The sequence below is a fragment of the Oncorhynchus keta genome, chromosome 11, assembly GCF_023373465.1.
Source record: "Oncorhynchus keta strain PuntledgeMale-10-30-2019 chromosome 11, Oket_V2, whole genome shotgun sequence".
Taxonomy (NCBI): domain Eukaryota; kingdom Metazoa; phylum Chordata; class Actinopteri; order Salmoniformes; family Salmonidae; genus Oncorhynchus; species Oncorhynchus keta.
Window position 1 is genome coordinate 29118594 of NC_068431.1, and position 20876 is coordinate 29139469.

General features: G+C 42.3%; 1 protein-coding gene across 1 annotated transcript in view; it reads left to right on the forward strand.

Moving 5' to 3' along the window:
- The window catches only part of LOC118390033 (protein phosphatase 1E-like), a 73560-nt gene that overhangs the window by 47788 nt on the left and 4896 nt on the right, over nt 1-20876 (forward strand). Inside the window, exons 2-6 of the mRNA XM_035780173.2 lie at nt 13401-13522; nt 17515-17714; nt 18899-19087; nt 19321-19464; nt 19615-19708. Coding sequence (XP_035636066.1) covers nt 13401-13522; nt 17515-17714; nt 18899-19087; nt 19321-19464; nt 19615-19708 — 749 coding nt within the window. The remainder of the gene's footprint in view (nt 1-13400; nt 13523-17514; nt 17715-18898; nt 19088-19320; nt 19465-19614; nt 19709-20876) is intronic.

Below are 20876 nucleotides of genomic sequence, written 5' to 3' on the forward strand. Positions count from 1 at the left end.
AACAGCAACAATGTCATACTCTTGCTTTAAGGCAAAGTCAATATAGAATCATAACATTCCACCCCAGTTCATCTGTTCTCCATACTGTAATTGTTGTTCAGATTATATGAAAACAGACTATAGGGTATGTCACTGATGTATAAGATGCAGCTATGGTTGTGATGCATAGGGATTTTCAACCATAGTCTTTCTTTTAGTGCCAAAATACCAGGATGCAGGGCTCCTCGTCCTTCAATGTCACAACAGCCCAAATAACTGTTCTCTTTGGCCCAGCTAGGTCACACTCTCCTAAATAGAGCCAGTCTCAGTGCTCAGTTAATCTCAGAGCTGACACGTCTCACCTTTTTTACCCCTTCACTACTCTAGAAGAAAAACAAATATTTAACACATAATGTGAACCACATATACTTGCTATAGTAACAAACAGACATCCATCTAATGATTCAAATGTATCTATAGTATGTCTGAACCAACGTAGGCTTACTATTCACACTTGGCTCCAAAACTAAGAACATCTTTGTTTGTCCATAATGACATGTTGGCATATCCTCTAACCCAAACCAGACATGCAGACATGTAAATCCAGTGTGCTCTTGGTTCTTCATTGGCTGATCGTTGGGTGATCTTCTGAAGTGCAGTGTGATAATAAGCACCCTGTCCTAGCAACCTACATGTTACCTGACCAGAGGGACATGCATATGAGAGGGAGAACTATTTTGATGTTGTTGGCACGATGAGTCAATATTGAAGGTGGCTGTGCTTTTACTGATTAGTTCTCCTCCATGTCTTTCTCACTCAAACATCCACAGGCACAGCCACACACAGCCACACACAGCCCACAAGCTCCCTTTCATTGCATCGGTTGGATTTTCAAAGCCAAACAATGAGAGGTCTCAACCCCCCAGGAAAAAACATCATTTGAGAGACCCAATCAATGAGTCTGCTTTTACAACTGCCTCCTGTCCAGACAAGTGTGTCACAGCTCTCCCTTCGATGTGAGTCACGTGAGTCGCGTCTGCCAGGCTAAGTTTCCCAATCTTTTGCAGAAAAATACTTTGAAAGTATAGGGAGTGTTACTTTTTCCCGGCGACTGGCGATCAGAGTTTACACACCAATTTTTTACCACTCTGTCACTGGTAGTAGGAAAAGGTTAACCTTCTTGATGGTCTTACTACCACAGGGATATCAATGTATTGTTCAAAAAATAATAGCTATGTGACCTGTCCTATAACTTCTGAGGGAACAATTCCATGTTCTAATCCATGAGTATCTTGAGCAAAGTTAATAGCTGTGGCATCTGAACATAATATTACGGTCCCTCGTGATCTGCTCCCGAGCTTTCAGCAAAGCTTGCTCTGGGCATGTGATGGCTCTACCATACAATCTACTGCTGAATCCACAATATGACCTTGGTATTAACCCATAACAGTCTAAGCCCTGTCTAAGCAGGGGGACAGGGTGGAGGGGTTTAGCTAAACTATATGGAATTGTTTTGAGAAAATCATACCAAGGATCATTTAGCTATTTGATCTAGAATTAGATTTTTTTTTAAATGGAAGTATAAAACATTTTTGTATGATTTAAAAAAAAAGATTTGGCCTTACTGCTATTAGCTAATACAAATGCATTGAACAACATATTCACTTCATGGATCTACAGATATTCCCCCCAAAAATCAAAAGGAAGTTTGTTCTGAAATGTCTGAGCGATATAAGAAACATCAAGAAACATTTTTTTTTTTAAATGTATTTAACCCCTTATTTTTGGCACTAAATAGTTTACATACACCTTAGCTAAATACATTTCAACTCAGTTTTTCACAATTCCTGACATTTAATCCTAGTAACAATTCCCTGTTTTAGATCAGTTAGGATTACCACTTTATTTTAAGAATGTGAAATGTCAGAATAATAGTAGAGAATTATTTATTTCAGCTTTTACTTATTTCATCACATTCCCAGTGGGTCAGAAGTTTATATACACTCAATTAGTATTTGGTAGCATTGCCTTTACATTGTTTAACTTGGGTCAAACGTTTCGGGTAGCCTTCCACAAGCTTACAACAATAAGTTGGGTGAATTTTGGCCCATTCCTCCTGACAGAGCTGGTGTAACTGAGTCAGGTTTGTTGGCCTCCTTGCTCACACACGCTTTTTCAGTTCTGCCCACAAATGTTCTATAGCATTGTGGTCAGGGCGTTGTGATGGCCACTCAAATACCTTGACTTTGTTGTCCTTAAGCCATTTTGTCACAACTTTGGAAGGTATGTTTTGGGCCATTGTCCATTTGGAAAACCCATTTGCAACCAAGCTTTAACTTCCTGACTGATGTCTTGAGATGTAACTTAAATATAGCCTCATCATTTTCCCCCTCATGATGCCATCTATTTTGTGAAGTGCACCAGTATCTCCTGCAGCAAAGCACCCCCACAACATGATGCTGCCACCACCGTGCTTCACGGTTGGGATGGTGTACTTCGGCTTGCAAGCCTCCCCCTTTTTCCTCCAAGCATAACGATGGTCATTATGGCCAAACAGTTCTATTTTTGTTTCATCAGACCAGAGGACATTTCTCCAAAATGTACGATCTTTGTCCCCATGTGCAGTTGCAAACCGTGGTCTGGATTTTTTTATGCCGGTTTTAGAGCAGTGGTTTCTTCCTTGCTGAGCGGCCTTTCAGGTTATGTCGATATAGGACTTTTAGGATACTTTTGTACCTGTTTCCTCCAGCATCTTCACAAGGTCCTTTGCTGTTGTTTAGCACGTTTCGCACCAAAGTACGTTCATCTCTAGGAGACTTTCCTGAGAGGTATGATGGCTGCATGGTCCCATGGTGTTTATACTTGCGTACTATTGTTTGTACAGATGAACGTGGTACCTTCAGGCGTTTCGAAATTGCTCCCAAAGAATGAACCAGATATGTGACGGTCTCCAATTTCTTTAGATTTTCCCATGATGTCAAACAAAGAGGCACTGCGTTTGAAGGTAGGCCTTGAAATACATCCACAGGTACACCTCCAATTGACTCAAATGATGTCAATTAGCCTATCAGAAGCTTCTAAAGCCATTAAATCATTTTCTGGTATTTTCCAAGCTGTTTAAAGGCACAGTCAACTTAGTGTATGTAAACGTCTGATCCACTGGAATTGTGATACAGTGAAATAATCTGTCTCTAAACAACTGTTGGAAAAATTACTTGTGTCACGCACAAAGTAGATGTCCTAACCGACTTGCCAAAACTATAGTTTGTTGAAAACAAGTTTTAATGACTCCAACCAAAGTGTATGTAAACTTCCGACAACTGTACATATAAGTAGTCTACATAAACTCAGCAAAAAAAGAAATGTCCTCTCACTGTCAACTTCGTTTATTTTCAGCAAACTTAATATGTGTAAATATTTGTATTAACATAAGATTCAACAACTGAGACATAAACTGAACAAGTTCCACAGACATGTGACCAACAGAAATGTAATAATGTGTCCCTGAACAAAGGGGGCGGGGGGTCAAAATCTGCATTAAGTACTGCAGTGCATCTCCTCCTCATGGACTGCACCAGATGTGCCAATTCTTGCTGTGAGGTGTTACCCCACTCATCCACAAAGGCACCTGCAATTTCTTCGGGGAATAACCCTAGCCCTCACCCTCCGATCCAACAGGTCCCAGAAGTGCTCAATGGGATTGAGATCCGGGCTCTTCGCTGGCCATGGCAGAACACTGACATTCCTGTCTTGCAGGAAATCACGCACAGAATGAGCAGTATGGCAGGTGGCATTGTCATGCTGGAGGGTCATGTCAGGATGAGCCTAAATACTTTTTTGCCCCACTACATTTAAAAACATTAAAACTAGTAGTGCACTCACTCCAGACAGTATCAAGTCAGCTGGCGTGCAGGACTGATTTCTAAGAACCTGTCTGCAACTTCATCAGCAAGGTGTCACAAACTATCGTAAATAAAGCACAAGCTACACAATGTTTATCAGTTCCCAAAATCATTAGCTAGCTAATTTCCATCTCTGTTTTTGTCAATGAAGCTAGATAGTAGCTAGCAGGCACATTGTGCAGGCAGGCGACGCTAGCTAAATCATCTTATCAAGTCAGTAGCAAAGTGTGGCAAAAACTTTCTCACTATCTATTACCGTGTGAGTCTGTCTGGCAGTGTTTCATAGCGAATCATGTTACAAAACAGGTCGTGATGGAACACAAGATGCTCGCAAATGAGTTGTGAATTTTGTAATATTGACAAATGGCAGTTGCAATACAAGTGCGCATCGTCTCAATTCTAATTTTGCCCAAAACAGTGGTAGACCATGATCACCATCAAACACATCAGCAAGTGGTCACTCGATAAAGGGCTTAGGGGCCAAGTGTTCTTTTAACATAACATTGCCGATGTTTTGTCTTGTGTAAACAAGTCTGAGGCGCTGTATTTTGTGGGCAGGTCTGTTCCACTCTCTGTAGGTTCTGCCGTACGATTGGATAGAGCGCATTCAGCACAGCCGTTTCTCTGTGCATGATAATTCTCCCTAGGCGTTATCATCCTGTGTTAGTGGGCATGGTTGAAATCAAACCCTAACCCTCAAATATCCAGGGGCTCTATGAACATAACAGCTTCCATAAATCTTGCAATTCGTTGTTTTGGAAGATAATATTAGAACAATTATGCTGTTTACCCTTTGTAGTCAATGTTTACACTCAAATCAATGTTTCTGCCTAATACTGTATCTTTTCAACCAGATAAGTTGTTTTTTTAGTTCAGCTGCCATTTAAGGAAGAGCCATTATGAGTAAAAATAGCCATTTGCCTTCAAGAGTCTTTATCAAGCATTCAACAGTAGACATTTAGGGAGTGATAGGGAGTGATACTAAAATCAGCCATCCCAATAGTTTTAGGGGACCAATATCACTGAGAGAATGAGAGTCCATCCTCAGCCACCCTATTAGAGATGTCTATTCCAAGTACCAGGAACACGATGACTTCCATTTATGTTGTTCCTGAGTCAATAAGCATAGCTCAGTCTCTCCTTTTCATTTACATGCAACACAGTGCTAGTTGCCAGAGCCTTGATAGAGTCCTTCAGCCATGTCACAGGTTCATGCTAGACTGTAAAGTAGCCAATGTGCTCACTTTGCAACCTTTTCTTTGTGTAAAGATTTCCTACTGCGTAGCTATCGGTGAGAATCATATGCCAATAGTGCCCAGGAGGAATTGTAGCAGAGTCCTGTTTATGTGGATCATGGCAGATTGCTTCTCCACCAGTGGAGGCTGGTGGGGTGAGCTGTAGGAGGACATGCTCATTGTAATGTCTGGAATGGAATCACTGGAATGGAGTCAAACATGTGGTTTCCATATGTTTGATATCGTTCCATCAATTCCATTCCAGCCATTACAATGAGCCTGTCCTCCTATGGCCCCTACCACCAGCCTCCTCTGTTCTCTACAGAATGTCCTCTTTGAGACTGACTCCGCTGTCATGCGACGATGGATACGCTTTCATTCCGCCATAGTTAACAAAACCCCCAGGGGAACCTCCTTGAAACAAGGCATCCATAACAATGTCTACTTATTGTGCTTGCAAGCTCCTTCCACATGGATGGGTAGATTCATTAATTACTTAATGGCAATGTGCTAGCAGGGAGACTAACAAATCCACAACACAAAAACAGGCCATAAAACAGACCAAATCTAAACATGTCTACATCTAGTGGTTTTACGTGATGTTGACAGTGTTATGGCCCAAAGTTGATCCCTTGTTGGCCACTTCTCATGTCTTGGCCCAGTTCTTCGTATTTACTTTTTTTTTCGTATTTAATTTTGAGTCCAAGTTCGTCTGATTGAGCTTCTCCCACCCGCCTTTTCCCCAGCCATAGTTGTTTCTAAAATGAAAAGCACACACACACATTCCTGCTGTAGATAACCTGATCAGCTAAGGGAATACAGAGCCCACCAAACCCCCTGTGACGCAGGAGGGGAATTAGTAAGGAAAAGAGAAGAACTCAGGTTTGCAAGAAAGAGAGAGAGAACACCCAGAGAGGATTCACTGGGATCCTTATGGACATTATGTTCATTTTCAGTGAGAGACGTCTCTGGGAGACTAGAACAGTGGAGCTGCCAGCAGTCTTTTACATTTGATAAATACGCTTCAGAGAGAGGTACTAGTTCTCAATCTGAGGTTATGATGAGTCTCTTTCTCTCTCCCACTGTTCCTCCCTCATCCTGTCTCTGTTGTTCTGTCTCTTCCTCCCTCTGTGCAGTAGTGAAGCCGAGCTGAGCCTCCTCTCTCTCAGTATGACGTCAAAGCAAGGCTCCCCGACCCAGATCTTTCACCTCCACAGACAGCAGCTGCAGTAAGCTGCAGTAAAGCCCTCTACGCTACGCTCTGTTTCTCCCAGACTCACAGCTACGCTATGGAAGTCAATACAGATCTAGACCATGCAAACGGTAACATCGCCCATGATGATAAGGAGTTTCGCTGTAGACTAGCTGGCATGGAAAGAATATAAAAAGCTCCTATAGGGCCTCAATTATAGATATGGAATAAACTGTATAAAGTGCCTTCAAAAAGTATTCATACCTCTTGATGTATTCATTGCTAGACAGCCATTTTCAATTTTCAAAGCGATTTTAGTCTAAACTGTAACTGTTACTCGGGAACTTTCAATGTTATCTTGGTAAGTAACTCCAGTATATGGCCTTGTATTTTAGGTTATTGTCCTGCTGAAAGGCAAATTTGTCTCTCAGTCTGTTGGAAAGCAGACTGAACCAGGTTTTCCTCTAGGATTTTGCCTATGGTTAGCGCTCTTATGTTTCTTTTTATCCTAAAACACTCCCTAGCCAATGACAAGCATACCATAACATGATGCAGTCACCACCATGCTTTAAAATATGAAGAGTGGTACTCAGTAATGTGTTGTGTTTTATTTGCCCCAAAAATAATTATTTGTATTCAGGACATAAAGTTTACTTTAGTGCCTTATTGCAAACAGGATGCATGTTTTGGAAAAATATGTATTCTGTACAGGCTTCCTTCTTTTCACTCTGCCATTTATGTTAGTATTGTGGAGTAGCTATATGTTGTTGATCCATCCTCAGTTTTCTCCTTTCTCTGTAACTGTTTTAAAGTCACCATTGGCCTCATGGTGAAATCCCTGAGCGGTCTCCTTCCTTTCTGGATACTGAGTTAGGAAGGGCATCTGTATCTCTGTAGTGACTGGCTGTATCGATACACCATCCACAGTTTAATGAATAACTTCACCATGCACTAAGGGATATTCAATGTCTGTTTTTTTGTGTGTTATTTTCATCTACCAATAGGTGCACTTCTTTGTGCGGCATTGGAAAACCTCCCTGATCTTTGTTGTGGAATATGTGTTTGAAATTCACTGCTCGGCTGAGGGACCTTACAGATAAATGTATGTGTGGGGTACAGAGATGAGGTAGTCATTAACAAATCATGTTAAACACTATTATTGCACACAGTTCATGCAACTTTTTATGTAACTTGTTAATCAGATGCAAGAGCATTTGCTTGATGCAAACACCAGCATAGTTGAAAATATGTAAAGTGGTACTCCGTGATGTGTTGGATATGCCCCAAACGTAACGCTTTGTATTCAGGACAAAAAGTGAATTACTTTGACACATTTTTTGCAGTATTACTTTAGTGCTTTGTTGGGAAAAGGATGGATGTTTTGGAATATGTTTATTCTGTACAGGCTTCCTTCTTTTCACTCTGTCATTTAGGTTTGTTTTGTAAAGTAACTACAAAGTTGTTGATCCATCGTCAGTGTTCTTCTATCACAGCCATTAAACTCTGTAACTGTTTTAGTCACCACTGGCCTCATGGTGAAATCCCTGAGCGGTTTCCTTCCTCTCCGTCAACTCAGTAAGGAAGGATGCCTGTATCTCTGTAGTGACTCAGTGTACTGATACACCATCCAAAGCCTAATTAATAGCTTCACTATGCTCAAAATATTCAGTGTCTGATTTTTTAAAATCCAACTACCAATCTGTGCCCTTCTTTGCGAGGCATTAGAAAAGCTCCCTGGTCTTTTTGGTTGAATCTGTGTGTGAAATTCACTATTCGACTGAGGGACCTTGTTAAGCAAATGTTTACTCCTCAACTTATTTAGGCTTGCAAAAACAAAGGGGTTGAATACTAATTGGCTCAAGACATTTCAGCTTTTAATTTTGAATTGATTTGTAAACATTTCTAAAAACACATTTCCACTTTGACATTATGGGGTATTGTGTGTAGGTAAGTGACATCTCAATCCATTTTAAATTCAGGCTGTAACACATCAAAAAGTGGAAAAGGTCAAGGGCTGTGAATACTTTCTGAAGGCACTGTATATAGAAATAACCCAGTAAAGGAGTTGTCAGCCAATAGATGAAAAAAACTGCAAGATGTGAAGCTCTAACACATTGTATCTGTTGTCGTCACGATGAGAAGCAATGCACGTAGTTAGGTTTGTAAAATAGAATTCACAGAGATAAATGTGTGAAAAGAGCCTCTCTCTCCTCCTCATCCCCATTCCTTCACACTGATCTGACTTCACTGTGTCGCACAAGCAGAGGGGGGACCTTATTGGCTGCTGACGAATGTGCCGGAGTCCCTCAGCCAATGAGGGCTACCCACGTCGGCACACGCCCCTCTCAGCAAGGCAGTGGCAGAGTATGTGAGCTAGCGAGAGAGAAAGAGCGAGGAAGAAAGACAGAATGTCTATGAATGGAAACGCGGAGGAGGTGGAATAGCAAAGATGGCAGCTTGGGACCAGTGAGGCTGTTAGCATCTCTCTCTCTCTCTGTTGCACTGTCATCCATATAATCACATATAGGGAGACCATGCCTTACCTATGTCATGTATTTTTCACACATACCACTTAACCACAGATCCACCCCACATTATCTTCCTACACACACACATACAATACTGTACACTCATACCAACGCACACGCCTCCCACCACACAACCTCAGGCCATCTACCCACTCCCTGTCCTGTCCTCTCCACATTCAGGTAGAGTAGTATTTTTTTATGAGCAAGTGGGTCCAACTTGAAAGAGGGTTTATTTGAGAGTTAGATTGTTGGTGAATAAAAGGATACCAGAGAGGAATCAAAAATGTGTTCAGTCAAAATAGATTTTGTACTGTGTTTTAAATTGACTCATCTCAGCACTCAACATTAACGCATTGAATTGTAGTGGTTTCAGAATAATCGTGACTCTTTTGGAAAACCACCAGTGGTATAGGAGGCCTTATGTTGATCTCCTACTCGTTGTAGGATGGGTGGGATGACCACACATGTGTGTGGGTGTCAGGAAAAGCTCTCTGCTTCTCTTGTCCAGCTCTCTACACACACACCACCAACTTTAAACCCCAGAGAATATCCTGCCAACTGCTCTCTAGTAACACAGGAGTTACATAAGCACTGATACTAACCTGGCTACCTGTACTAGACCATTAGAGTCTAATTTAGAATACAACAAATCTCCTCTGTAGCTCAGTTGGTAGAGCATGGCTCTTACAATGCTAGGATATTTTGGGGTTTGTAAAAAATTGATGCACATATCAAATAGTGTTAATGCAATACTTGTCAGTCAGTTATTGTGGTAAAACTAACTCTGTGGTTACAGTAGGAGCAAAAATAAATAAATACAGATGTGGTTTGAGACAGTCCATCTTTGGCTTTGGATAAAAGTGTCTGCTAAATGGCATACATTATTATTATTTTTATTATTACATTAACCAGCAATTAGTCAAATAATATTTGCCTGAGTTAATAGACTGTAGAATCTGGAGTAGAGATAATCACATTTTAGGCTTAAGATCAACTTTGACTCATTCTTAACTTCTCGATCTAAATTAGAATATTGTGCAGTTAAAAATAACCTATGACCTTGCTATCAAATGTTATTAATGCAGCTGCAGTTGCAACATGATCTACATTTCAGAGGATGCTGTAAATGTTTTTACTTTGTATGAGTCTCTGCCAAAAAGATATCAACTTCCCCGATGATAATTGTTACAATTGACCCAATATGTTAAACAGGTATTGTAGCTAGACTGGTTATCACTGCTTACCCGCAATAAGATGGAATGTGAACGTGTATGGCACTTGGCACAAAGAGACATTTAACCTGTTATCTGAGATATGTTAAGTTATCTCCTCATGTTAATTTGAGTATTCCTCTTATAGAGTAGCTAGGCTGAGTCACTTTGGTTACCCCCATATACAGTGCTTATCATACAGTTAGGAATTCATCCCCCTTGGATTTCTTCACATTTTATTGTTATAAAGTAGGATTCAAATGGATTTAATTGTAATTTGTTGTTAATGATCTACACAAAATAATGTGTAACGTTAAAGTGGAAGAAAAATGCATTATTATTTTTAATTAAAGGGGGAAAAAAACACTAATATACAGTGGGGAGAACAAGTATTTGATAACCTGCAAAATCGGCCGTGTTTCTTACAAAGCATGTAGAGGTATGTAGAGGTCTGTCATTTTTATCATAGGTACACTTCAACTGTGAGAGACGGAATCTAAAACATAAATCCAGAACATCACATTGTATGATTTTTGAGTAATTCATTTGCATTTTATTGCATGACATAAGTATTCGATACATCAGAAAAGCAGAACTTAATATTTGGTACAGAAACTTTTGTTTGCAATTACAGAGATCATACGTTACCTGTAGTTCTTGACCAGGTTTGCACATACTGCAGCAGGGATTTTGACCCACTCCTCCATACAGACCTTCTCCAGATCCTTCAGATTTCGGGGCTGTCGCTGGGCAATACGGACTTTCAGCTCCCTCCAAAGATTTTCTATTGGGTTCAGGTCTGGAGACTGGCTAGGCCACTCCAGGACCTTGAGATGCTTCTTACGGAGCCACTCCTTAGTTGCCCTGGCTGTGTGTTTCGGGTCGTTGTCATGCTGGAAGACCCAGCCACGACCCATCTTTTGCTCTTACTGAGGGAAGAAGATTGTTGGCCAAGATCTCGCGATACATGGCCCCATCCATCCTCCCCTCAATATGGTGCAGACGTCCTGTCCCCTTTGCAGAAAATCATCCCCAAAGAATGATGTTTCCACCTCCATGCTTCACGGTTGGGATGGTGTTCTTGGGGTTGTACTCATCCTTCTTCTTCCTCCAAACACGGCGAGTGGAGTTTAGACCAAAAAGCTCTATTTTTGTCTCATCAGACCACACGACCTTCTCCCATTCCTCCTCTGGATCATCCAGATGGTCATTGGCAAACTTCAGATGGTCCTGGACATGCGCTGGCTTGAGCAGGGGGATCTTGCTTGCGCTGCAAGATTTTAATCCATGGCGGCGTAGTGTGTTACTAATGGTTTTCTTTGAGACTGTGGTCCGAGCTCTCTTCAGGTCATTGACCAGGTCCTGCCGTGCAGTTCTGGGCTGATCCCTCACCTTCCTCATGATCATTGATTCCCCATGAGGTGAGATCTTGCATGGAGCCTCAGACCGAGGGTGATTGACCGTCATCTTGAACTTCTTCCATTTTCTAATAATTGCGCCAACAGTTGTTGCCTTGTCACCAAGCTGCTTAACTATTGTCCTGTAGCCCATCCCAGCCTTGTGCAGGTCTACAATTATATCCCTGATGTCCTTACACAGCTCTCTGATCTTGGCCATTGTGGAGAGGTTGGAGTCTGTTTGATTGAGTGTGTGGACAGGTGTCTTTTATACAGGTAAAGAGTTCAAACAGGTGCAGTTAATACAGGTAATGAGTGGAGAACAGGCTTCTCCAAGAAAAGAAAAGAGGGCTTCTTAAAGAAAAACTAACAGGTATGTGAGCCAGAATTCTTACTGGTTGGTAGGTGATCAAATACTTATGTCATGCAATTAATTACTTAAAAATTATACAATGTGATTTTCTGGATTTTTGTTCTAGATTCCGTCTCTCACAGATTAAGTGTATCTATGATAAAAATTACAGACCTTTACATGCTTTGTAAGTCGGAAAACCTGCAAAATCGGCACTGTAGCAAATACATGTACATATATATTTTCAAAATTCAAGTTGGTTGTTGATCATTGCTTGACAGCAATTCAAGTCTTGCTGAAGATTGTCAAGCAAATTTAAGTCAAACTTTAACTCGGCCAGTGTTTCCTTGGTAAGCAACTCCAGTGTATATTTGGTGTTGTGTTTTAGGTTATTGATCTGCTGAAAGGTGAATTTGTCTCACAGTGTCTGGTGGAAAGCAGACTGAACCAGGTTTTCATCTAGGATTTTGTATGTGCTGAGCTTCATTACGTTTATTTATTTATTTTTAAACTCCCCAGTCCTTGTTGATGACAAGCATACCCATGATGCAGACACCACCATAGTTGAAAATATGGAAATTGGTACTCAGTCATGTGTTGGATATGCCCAAAACATAACGCTTTGTATTCAGGAAAAAAAATTCATTCCTTTGCCACATTCTTTTCAGTATTACTTTAGTGCTTTGTTGCAAAACGGATGGAAGTTTTGTTCATTCAACTATATGCTTTTTAAGTAGGAAAACCTGCAAAATCGGCAGTGTATCAAATACTTGTTCTCCCCACTGTATTTACGCTCAGTGTGTCATCTTGATCACTGGTGAAAAATGCATGTATTTTGTAGAATTGTCCATCTCTCTCCCTCTCTCTCTCTGTCGTGGTTAGAGGGAATAGTTCAGAGTGACATTTGTTATAGAATGGATGTTTCGGCGGTTGTCGTTCTTCGCGTTCAATGATACCGAATTCCTAGCTGCAGACTAGTAATTAATATCAAAGACTTGTTCTTATTCTGTAGGTATCGATAGTCTAAGAGTTTAACCACATGGTATGGTTAAAATTTTCAGCAATGATCTACAACCTTTGTCCTTCTAATGGAGAAAAACATGGTCTGCAACCTTTAGCTATCTCGTAATTAAGGTAAGCTCGGTCTGCCGATCGAAAACCTTAGTGGGGGTTTTATTCGGAAGGGCCGAAAAGGGCTGTCCCAGGATGTCTGACCCTAACTGGGCTCAGGGGCGGGCCTCTGATTTAGTTCAAATCAAAAGGGAATTGTATTTTGTAGTCCAAAATCATATTACACAATTATACAAACAGTATCATACTCACTCATTCATCTTATCTGTGAGGTGGAAGGAATTCCTTTGTTCTCTCTGAAAATGTACTCTCTCTATACTGTGTGTCCATGAGGAGATCCTCAGGAATTTACGACGTCTCTCTGACCACAGCAACCTAGTTGAAGGAGGCAAGGGGGAGGCAGGGAGAGGGGGATGGGTCTTGCTCTACCCAAAGAGGCCAACGTCATGACAACCTTCTTCCCTCTTCCTCCCACGCTTTGATCTCTCTTCCTTCCTGTTATAACGCCTCCATTTCCCTTTTTTTTCCTACAGTAACTGCCCCTTCTCCCTGGCGGCTGCCCTGGCACGGTCTACAGCAGACAGTGTTCTGCAGAGTGACCTCTCCATCTACCACATCCAGAAGACTGTTGAGGATGGAGTAGACCCTTTCCCCCGTGAGTCCCCTGTCAGCCCACGCCTGACATGCAAAATCAGGTCATGTACTGACCTAGCTAGGCTACTGTATGGACAGAGTTACTTATTGTACAATATATTAGCTGAAATTCAAAGTCTTTGTCAGTTTAGGTGTTGTTTCAGTCAACACCATGGACAAATGAGAAAAATCACCATTTGTATACTCATCTAATACTTAGCATTCAAACAGTTGCACTTCCTGACTCACTTTTTTCATACCACAGTTTGATGCCATCCACTGTCACTTATAATTCCCTTTACTTTGTTAGTGACAAAATAAAGCACTCTGTGGAGCGAACAAGCGAGAGCAGAGGTCTTTTAGAAGAGAAGGAAACAGCAGTCTAAATAACCCTGCAACACTCCTTTAAGATCTCTGTGTTTTTGCCAGGGAGAGAGAGAAAGAGGCAGGAAGAGAATATATATATATAGTTGAAGTCGGAAGTTTACATACACCTTAGCCAAATAAATTTAAACTCAGTTTTTCACAATTCCTGACATTTAATCCTAGTAAAAATGCCCTGTTTTAGGTCAGTTAGGATCAACAATTTATTTTAAGAATGTGAATTCAAAATAAATCACTGACAGTGTCACCAGAAAAGCAGCCCCATACCATCACACCACCTCCTCCATGCTTCACGGTGGGAACCACACATGGGGAGATCATCCGTTCACCTACTCTGCGTCTCACAAAGACACAGGGGCTGCAACCAAAAATCTCAAATTTGGACTCATCAGACCAAAGGACAGATTTCCACCAGTCTAATGTCCCTTCCTCATGTTGTTTGGCCCAAGCAAGTCTCTTCTTATTATTGGTGTCCTTTAGTAGTGGTTATTTTGCAGCAATTCAACCATGAAGGCCTGATTCACACAGTCTCCTATGAACAGTTGATGTTGAGATGTATCTGTTACTTGAACTAAGTGAAGCATTTATTTGGGCTGCAATCTGAGGTGCTGTTAACTCTAATGAACGTATCCTCTGTAGCAGAGCTAACTCTGCGTCATCCTTTCCTGTAGCGGTCCTCTTGAGAGCCAGTTTCATCATAGCGCTTTATGGTTTTTGAGACTGCACTTGAAGAAAGTTTTGAAGTTCTTTAAATTTTCCAGATTGACTGACCTTCATGTCTTGAAGTAATGATGGACTGTCGTTTCTCTTTGCTTATTTGAGCTGTTCTTTCCATAATATGGAGTTGGTCTTTTACCAAATAGGCCTATCTTCTGTATACCACCCCTACCTTTTCACAACACAACTGATTGTCTCAAACAATTTAAGATGGAAATAAATTCCAGAAATTAACTTTAACAAGGCACACCTGTTAATTGAAATGCATTCCAGGTGACAACCTCATGAAGCTGGTTGAGAAAATGCAAAGAGTGTGCAAAGCTGTCATCAAGGAAAAGGGTGGCTACATTGAATAATATAAAATATAAAATATATTTTGATTTGTTTAACACTTTTTTGGTTACAACATGGTTCCATATGTGTTATTTCATAGTTTCATGTCTTCACTTTTATTCTACAATGTAGAAAATAGTACAAATAAATAAAAACCCTTGAATAGGTGTGTCCAAACTTTTGACTGGTACTGTATAAACTCAGCAAATAAAGAAACTTCCCTTTTTCAGGACCCTGTCTTCCAAAGATAATTAGGAGAAATTCAAATAACTTCACAGATCTTCATTGTAAAGGGTTTCCCATGCTTGTTCAATTAACCATAAACAATTAATGAACATGCACCTGGAATGGTCATTAAGATACTAACAGCTTACAGATGGTAGGCAATTAAGGTCACAGTGATGACAACTTAGGACACTAAAGAGACCTTTCTACTGACTCTGGAAAAACCCAAAAGAAAGATGCCCAGGGTCCCGGCTCATCTGCATGAACGTGCCTTAGGTATGCTGCAAGGAGGTATGAGAACTGCATATTTGACCAGGGCAATAAATTGCAAAGTCCGTACTGTGAGACACCTAAGACAGCGCTACAGGGAGACAGGACAGACAGCTGATCGTCCTCGCAGTGGCAGACCACGTGTAACAACACCTGCACAGGATCGTTTCATCCTAAAATCACACCTGATGGACAGGTACAGGATGGCAACAACAACTGCCCGAGTTACACCAGGAACACACAATCCCTACATCAGTGCTCAGACTGTCCGCAATAGGCTGAGAGAGGCTGGACTGAGGGCTTGTAGGCCTGTTGTAAGGCAACAATGTTGCCTATGGGCACAAACCCACAGTTGCTGGACCAGACAGGACTGGCAAAAAGTGCTCTTCACTAACGAGTCGCGGTTTTGTCTCACCAGGGGTGATGGTCGGATTTGGGTTTATCGTTGAAGGAATGAGCGTTACACAGAGGCCTGTACTATGGAGCGGGATTAATTTGGAGGTGGAGGGTCCGTCATGGTCTGGGGTGGTGTGTCACAGCATCATCAGACTGAGCTTGTTGTCATTGCAGGCAATCTCAGCGCTGTGCGTTACAGGGAAGGCATCCTCCTCCCTCATGCAGGCTGATCCTGACATGACCCTCCAGCATGACAATGATACCAGCCATACTGCTCGTTCTCTCATCGCACAGCAAGAACTGGCAAATCTGGTGCAGTCCATGAGGAGGAGATGCACTTAATGTACTTAATGCAGCTGGTGGCCACACCAGATACTGTTACTTTTGATTTTGACAACCCCCTTTGTTCAGGGACACATTATTCAATTTATGTTTGTCACATGTCTGTGGAACTTGTTCAATGTATGTCTCAGTTGTTGAATCTTGTTATGTTCATACAAATATTTACACATGTTACATTTTCTGAAAATAAATGCAGTTGACAGTGAGAGGACGTTTCTATTTTTGCTGAGTTTATATATGTACTTTATTTACACTGAGTGTACAAAACATTAAGAACACCTTACTAATATTGAGTTGCACCCCCTTTTGCTCTCAGAACAGCCTCAGTTCGTCAGGGCATGGATTCTTCATGGTGTCAAAAGCGTTCCATATTGACTCCATTGCTTCCCACAGTTGTGTCAAGTTGGCTGGATATCATTTGGGTGGTGGACCATTCTTGATACACACGGGAAACTGTTTAGTGTGAAAAAGTCAGAAGCATTACATTTAACAATATAATCATAATGTTACTCCTCACAGGCAAACAAAAGACAGGGGTTAGCCAGGGGAGAGAGACATGAGAGGTTAGGCGTGCAGACAATCGGTGACCTATTCCCATTAAATCTGGTAGGAGTGCAGTCTGCAGTACACAGACGGAGACGGTGAGGAGGACAAAATGTCAGCCGTCCCCTCCGGGAGACCCAGCCGGCGAGATCACTTCATGACATCCTTCTTTTCCCTCCTTCCTCCATCTCTCTGTCCGTTTCCCCAGCCCCCAACCCATTTGCCAGATGGCCTCTCTTGCCCACTTGTCCTTAATTCCACTGGAACCATCTTCTCTCTTCCATTGAGCTGTTTCCCCGTGTAAGGCCCAATGTTAGCTTGCATGAGTGGCTTTGGGTTGGTTCAAGTGTGACAGATCTCAAGTATGGAAAACAGGGGTTCCCAGACTAATGGGCCATTTGTGTGTGTGTGTGTGTGTGCGTGTGTGTGTGTGTGTGTGTGTGTGTGTGTGTGTGTGTGTGTGTGTGTGTGTGTGTGTGTGTGTGTGTGTGTGTGCGTGTGCGTGTGCGTGTGCGTGTGCGTGTGTGTCATTGTAAATAAGAATTTGTTCTTAACTGACTTGCCTAGTTAAATAAAAACATGCGTGTATATTATTCGGCACATTCTTTTCATGTGACTATATGCATCTGTATGCCATTCTTTTCACCAGTGCACTAATGCATCCATGTATAGTGTGTAGTGTATGGTGTGTAGTGTATAGTGTGTAGTGTATAGTGTATGGTGTGTAGTGTACTGTATGTGTGTGAGCCTGTGGTCTGATCACATGCCATTTGTGTGTTTGTTTATGCATGTGTCGTCTTTTAGAGATTGAGTCGGTGGCATTTGCCAGGCTCATTTTCAACAAACTGTGTGAAACATGCTGCCTGTGGCTGAAAGACTTCCCTTACCGCCGCCGCCCTCAGCCCTACTACGAGACTTCCATCCACGCCATCAAAAACATGCGCCGCAAGATGGAGGACAAACATATCGTCATCCCCGACTTCAACACTCTCTTCAACATACAGGTAAGCATGAACAGAGTAGTCATTAACCACAGGTCTAGGATCAGTTCAACATAGAGGTAAGCATGAACATAGTAGTCATTAACCACAGGTCTAGGATCAGTTCAACATACAGGTAAGCATGAACAGAGTCGTCCTTAACCACAGATCAAGGATCAGTTCACTCTAGCATGGTTAATGAGGATAGAAGATTCTAACCACAGATCTAGGATCAGATTACCAGTGGGTAAACCCAGTAGGCTAACCCGGTGGGCTAATCCAGATGCCCTGCAGGGAAGCTACCATCTCACTTCACTATAGGGAGAAGATCAATAAAACTCCACTATCCAACTTGTTCCCAATACAGCCCCAATGAGAGCAGTAAATAATAGCACATTAGGTGGCTGCCAGTGAATTAAATGCTTCTCATAGCATTATTGGCCATAGTGCTCAAGCATGCTCCCTCAGACACACACACACACACATACACACACACACACACAAACAGACTGACAGACTGACACACACACCACACCCCAGGCTGATAATGGCATGTTATCTGAGCCACACAGAGTAAATCAAATATGTCATTGAAATCCTATCCTTATTGGTTTGCCAGTCATTCCAAATGATTATGGATAATTCCCTCACATCCCTTCTGAACCAACCGACCAATAAGACATCCCAGACAGGCAGACACACCAGCTCAAAGATCCTCATATAATGAGATAATTATTCTGTCGGATCAAATGTTTATCCATTCTATTAAGCGTGCTAGTGGTGGGTAAGCCGGCTAATTGGCATTAAACCCCAGTTAATTAAAGCAGATGGATGAGTGGAGACACAAACCGGTTATATTTGGATTTGCATATTCGCGACGAGGCACTACACATGCCATTCATGGAAAACGCACAACGTCGTGAGAGTGACACACAACTATGCTGTATACCCAACGGTAATTTAAATGTACTATGTATGACCAGTTAAGTTTGTTTATGGAACCTTGTTGTAAAGATGATTGAGATAGGACAGATGAACGCTTTGCATTGCTTTATACTCTGATGTTTACAAAGCATGAGAGTCACTATACATGAATCACCATCATGTTATAACAAGTGATGACTCCAATGAAGGGAAGAAATATTAAAGCTATATGACATAGCAGGTCATACTGTTTTAACCTTTGACCTTACACTGTGTGTTTTCAGGACCAGGAGGAGCAGGCCTTCTTCGCTGTGTTCGATGGCCACGGGGGCGTGGACGCTGCCATCTATGCCGCCAACCACCTCCACGTCAACATGGTGCAACAGGAGTGCTTCAGCCAGGATCCAGGGGAAGCCCTTTGTCGCGCCTTCAGAGTCACCGACGAACGCTTCATCCGGAAAGCTAAGCTGGAGGTAAGGGCTCAAACAATGGCCACATTAATCTTGAAGATTTCATTTCAATACTACTGGTATTGTAGAACTGCAGAGAGGCAATGTTAGTTCAAATGTCTGAGCATTTGTTATTACTGTTCAGAGTTTGCTTCTAATAGATGTAACATTTCTGTGAATCATAGTAAACAGTTATTACTGTACACTCATGTATTTATGTCTAAATGTGTGTGTGTGTGTGTGTGTGTGTCTGACAGAACCTGCGCTGCGGCACCACGGGAGTGGTGACCTTCCTGAGGGGGCGGACCCTGTACGTGGCCTGGCTGGGGGACTCTCAGGTCATGCTGGTCAAGAAGGGCCAGGCCGTGGAACTGATGAAGCCTCATAAGCCTGACAGAGAGGTAATGCACACAGACACACACACAAAACACACTCACTTAATTACTGTTCACTTCACACACAGGCGCTAACATCACTTAAGCAGAGATGTCTGTCACATATACAAGCACATACCGTTATACATAATACCATCTTTCTCTCTCCTACTACAGGATGAGAAGCAGCGTATTGAAGCTCTGGGAGGTTGTGTCATCTGGTTCGGCACATGGAGGGTTAATGGCAGCCTGTCCGTATCCAGAGCCATAGGTACACCAACAATCACCCTCTCTGCCTTATACAATTACCATATATAGTACAATATACAGACTGCAGCTGCTGTACCATGTCTGTTGCTGAGTCCCCCCTGGACCTCCTCTGGTTGGAGTTACCTTGGTCACCGCCAGCGTGAATGAGAAGAGTGTTGATAAAATTGAGAGGTCAGCAAGGGGTCGGAGTATGTCGTGTAGGTGTGTCCTGCAGAGAGTGCGTATGTGTGCCTGCATACTTAGCAGGAGGCCCATAATCAGTCTAAACTATTTGGGTGATTATGCGAGCGCCAGAGCAGAGAGGTCATGACAGAGTCTAATGGGCCACAGCCAAGGGCCAGCTGACACAGTGCTGAGTGGGAGACAAATAGCAACCCAGAGGTGGGGGGTGGGGGTTGCATACACGAGTGTACGTAACCAGTCTGATTTCCCAGCAGCTATTTAAATCTTAATGGAATAATCTCACAGCTCCAATACTACAACATCACTGGCATCAACATAGGAATTGACTGTAAAGACTGCCTTAGAATCCATCCTGTACCTATTCACATACAGGTTTGGGGTCATTTCAAATTGAAGTCATTCTATTCAGGAAGGGATTTTTATTTTTAAATAGCTTAGATGCACTTTTTTCAATTATTGATTTGGAATTTCAGTTAACTGACCTTTTTTTTGACCCCTTTTTCATGGTATCCAATTAGATAGTTACAGCCGTGTGTCCTCCGAAACACAACCCAACCAAGCCGCACTACTTCTTGACACAATGCCCACTTAACCCGGAAGCCAACCGCACCAATGTGTCAAAGGAAAACACCATACAACTGGCGACCGTGTCAGCGTGCACTGCACCCTGCCTGCCTGCCACAGGAGTCGTTAGTGCGCGATAGGACAAGGACATCCCTGCCGGCCAAACCCTCCCCTAACCCAGACGACGCTGGGCCAATTGTTCGCCGCCCCATGGGTCTCCCGGTCGCGATAGAGCTTGGACTCGAACCCAGAATCTCTAGTGGCACAGCTAACACTGCGATGCAGTGTCTTACATCACTGCACCAATCGGGAGACCACTGACCTCAATTCTAATTGACCTCAAGCACTGATTCACAAGGCAACTTGCGGCTAGCTTCTAGTCTTATTTCCCGGTAGCTATTTTAGTGGTGGCTAGTGAGGAA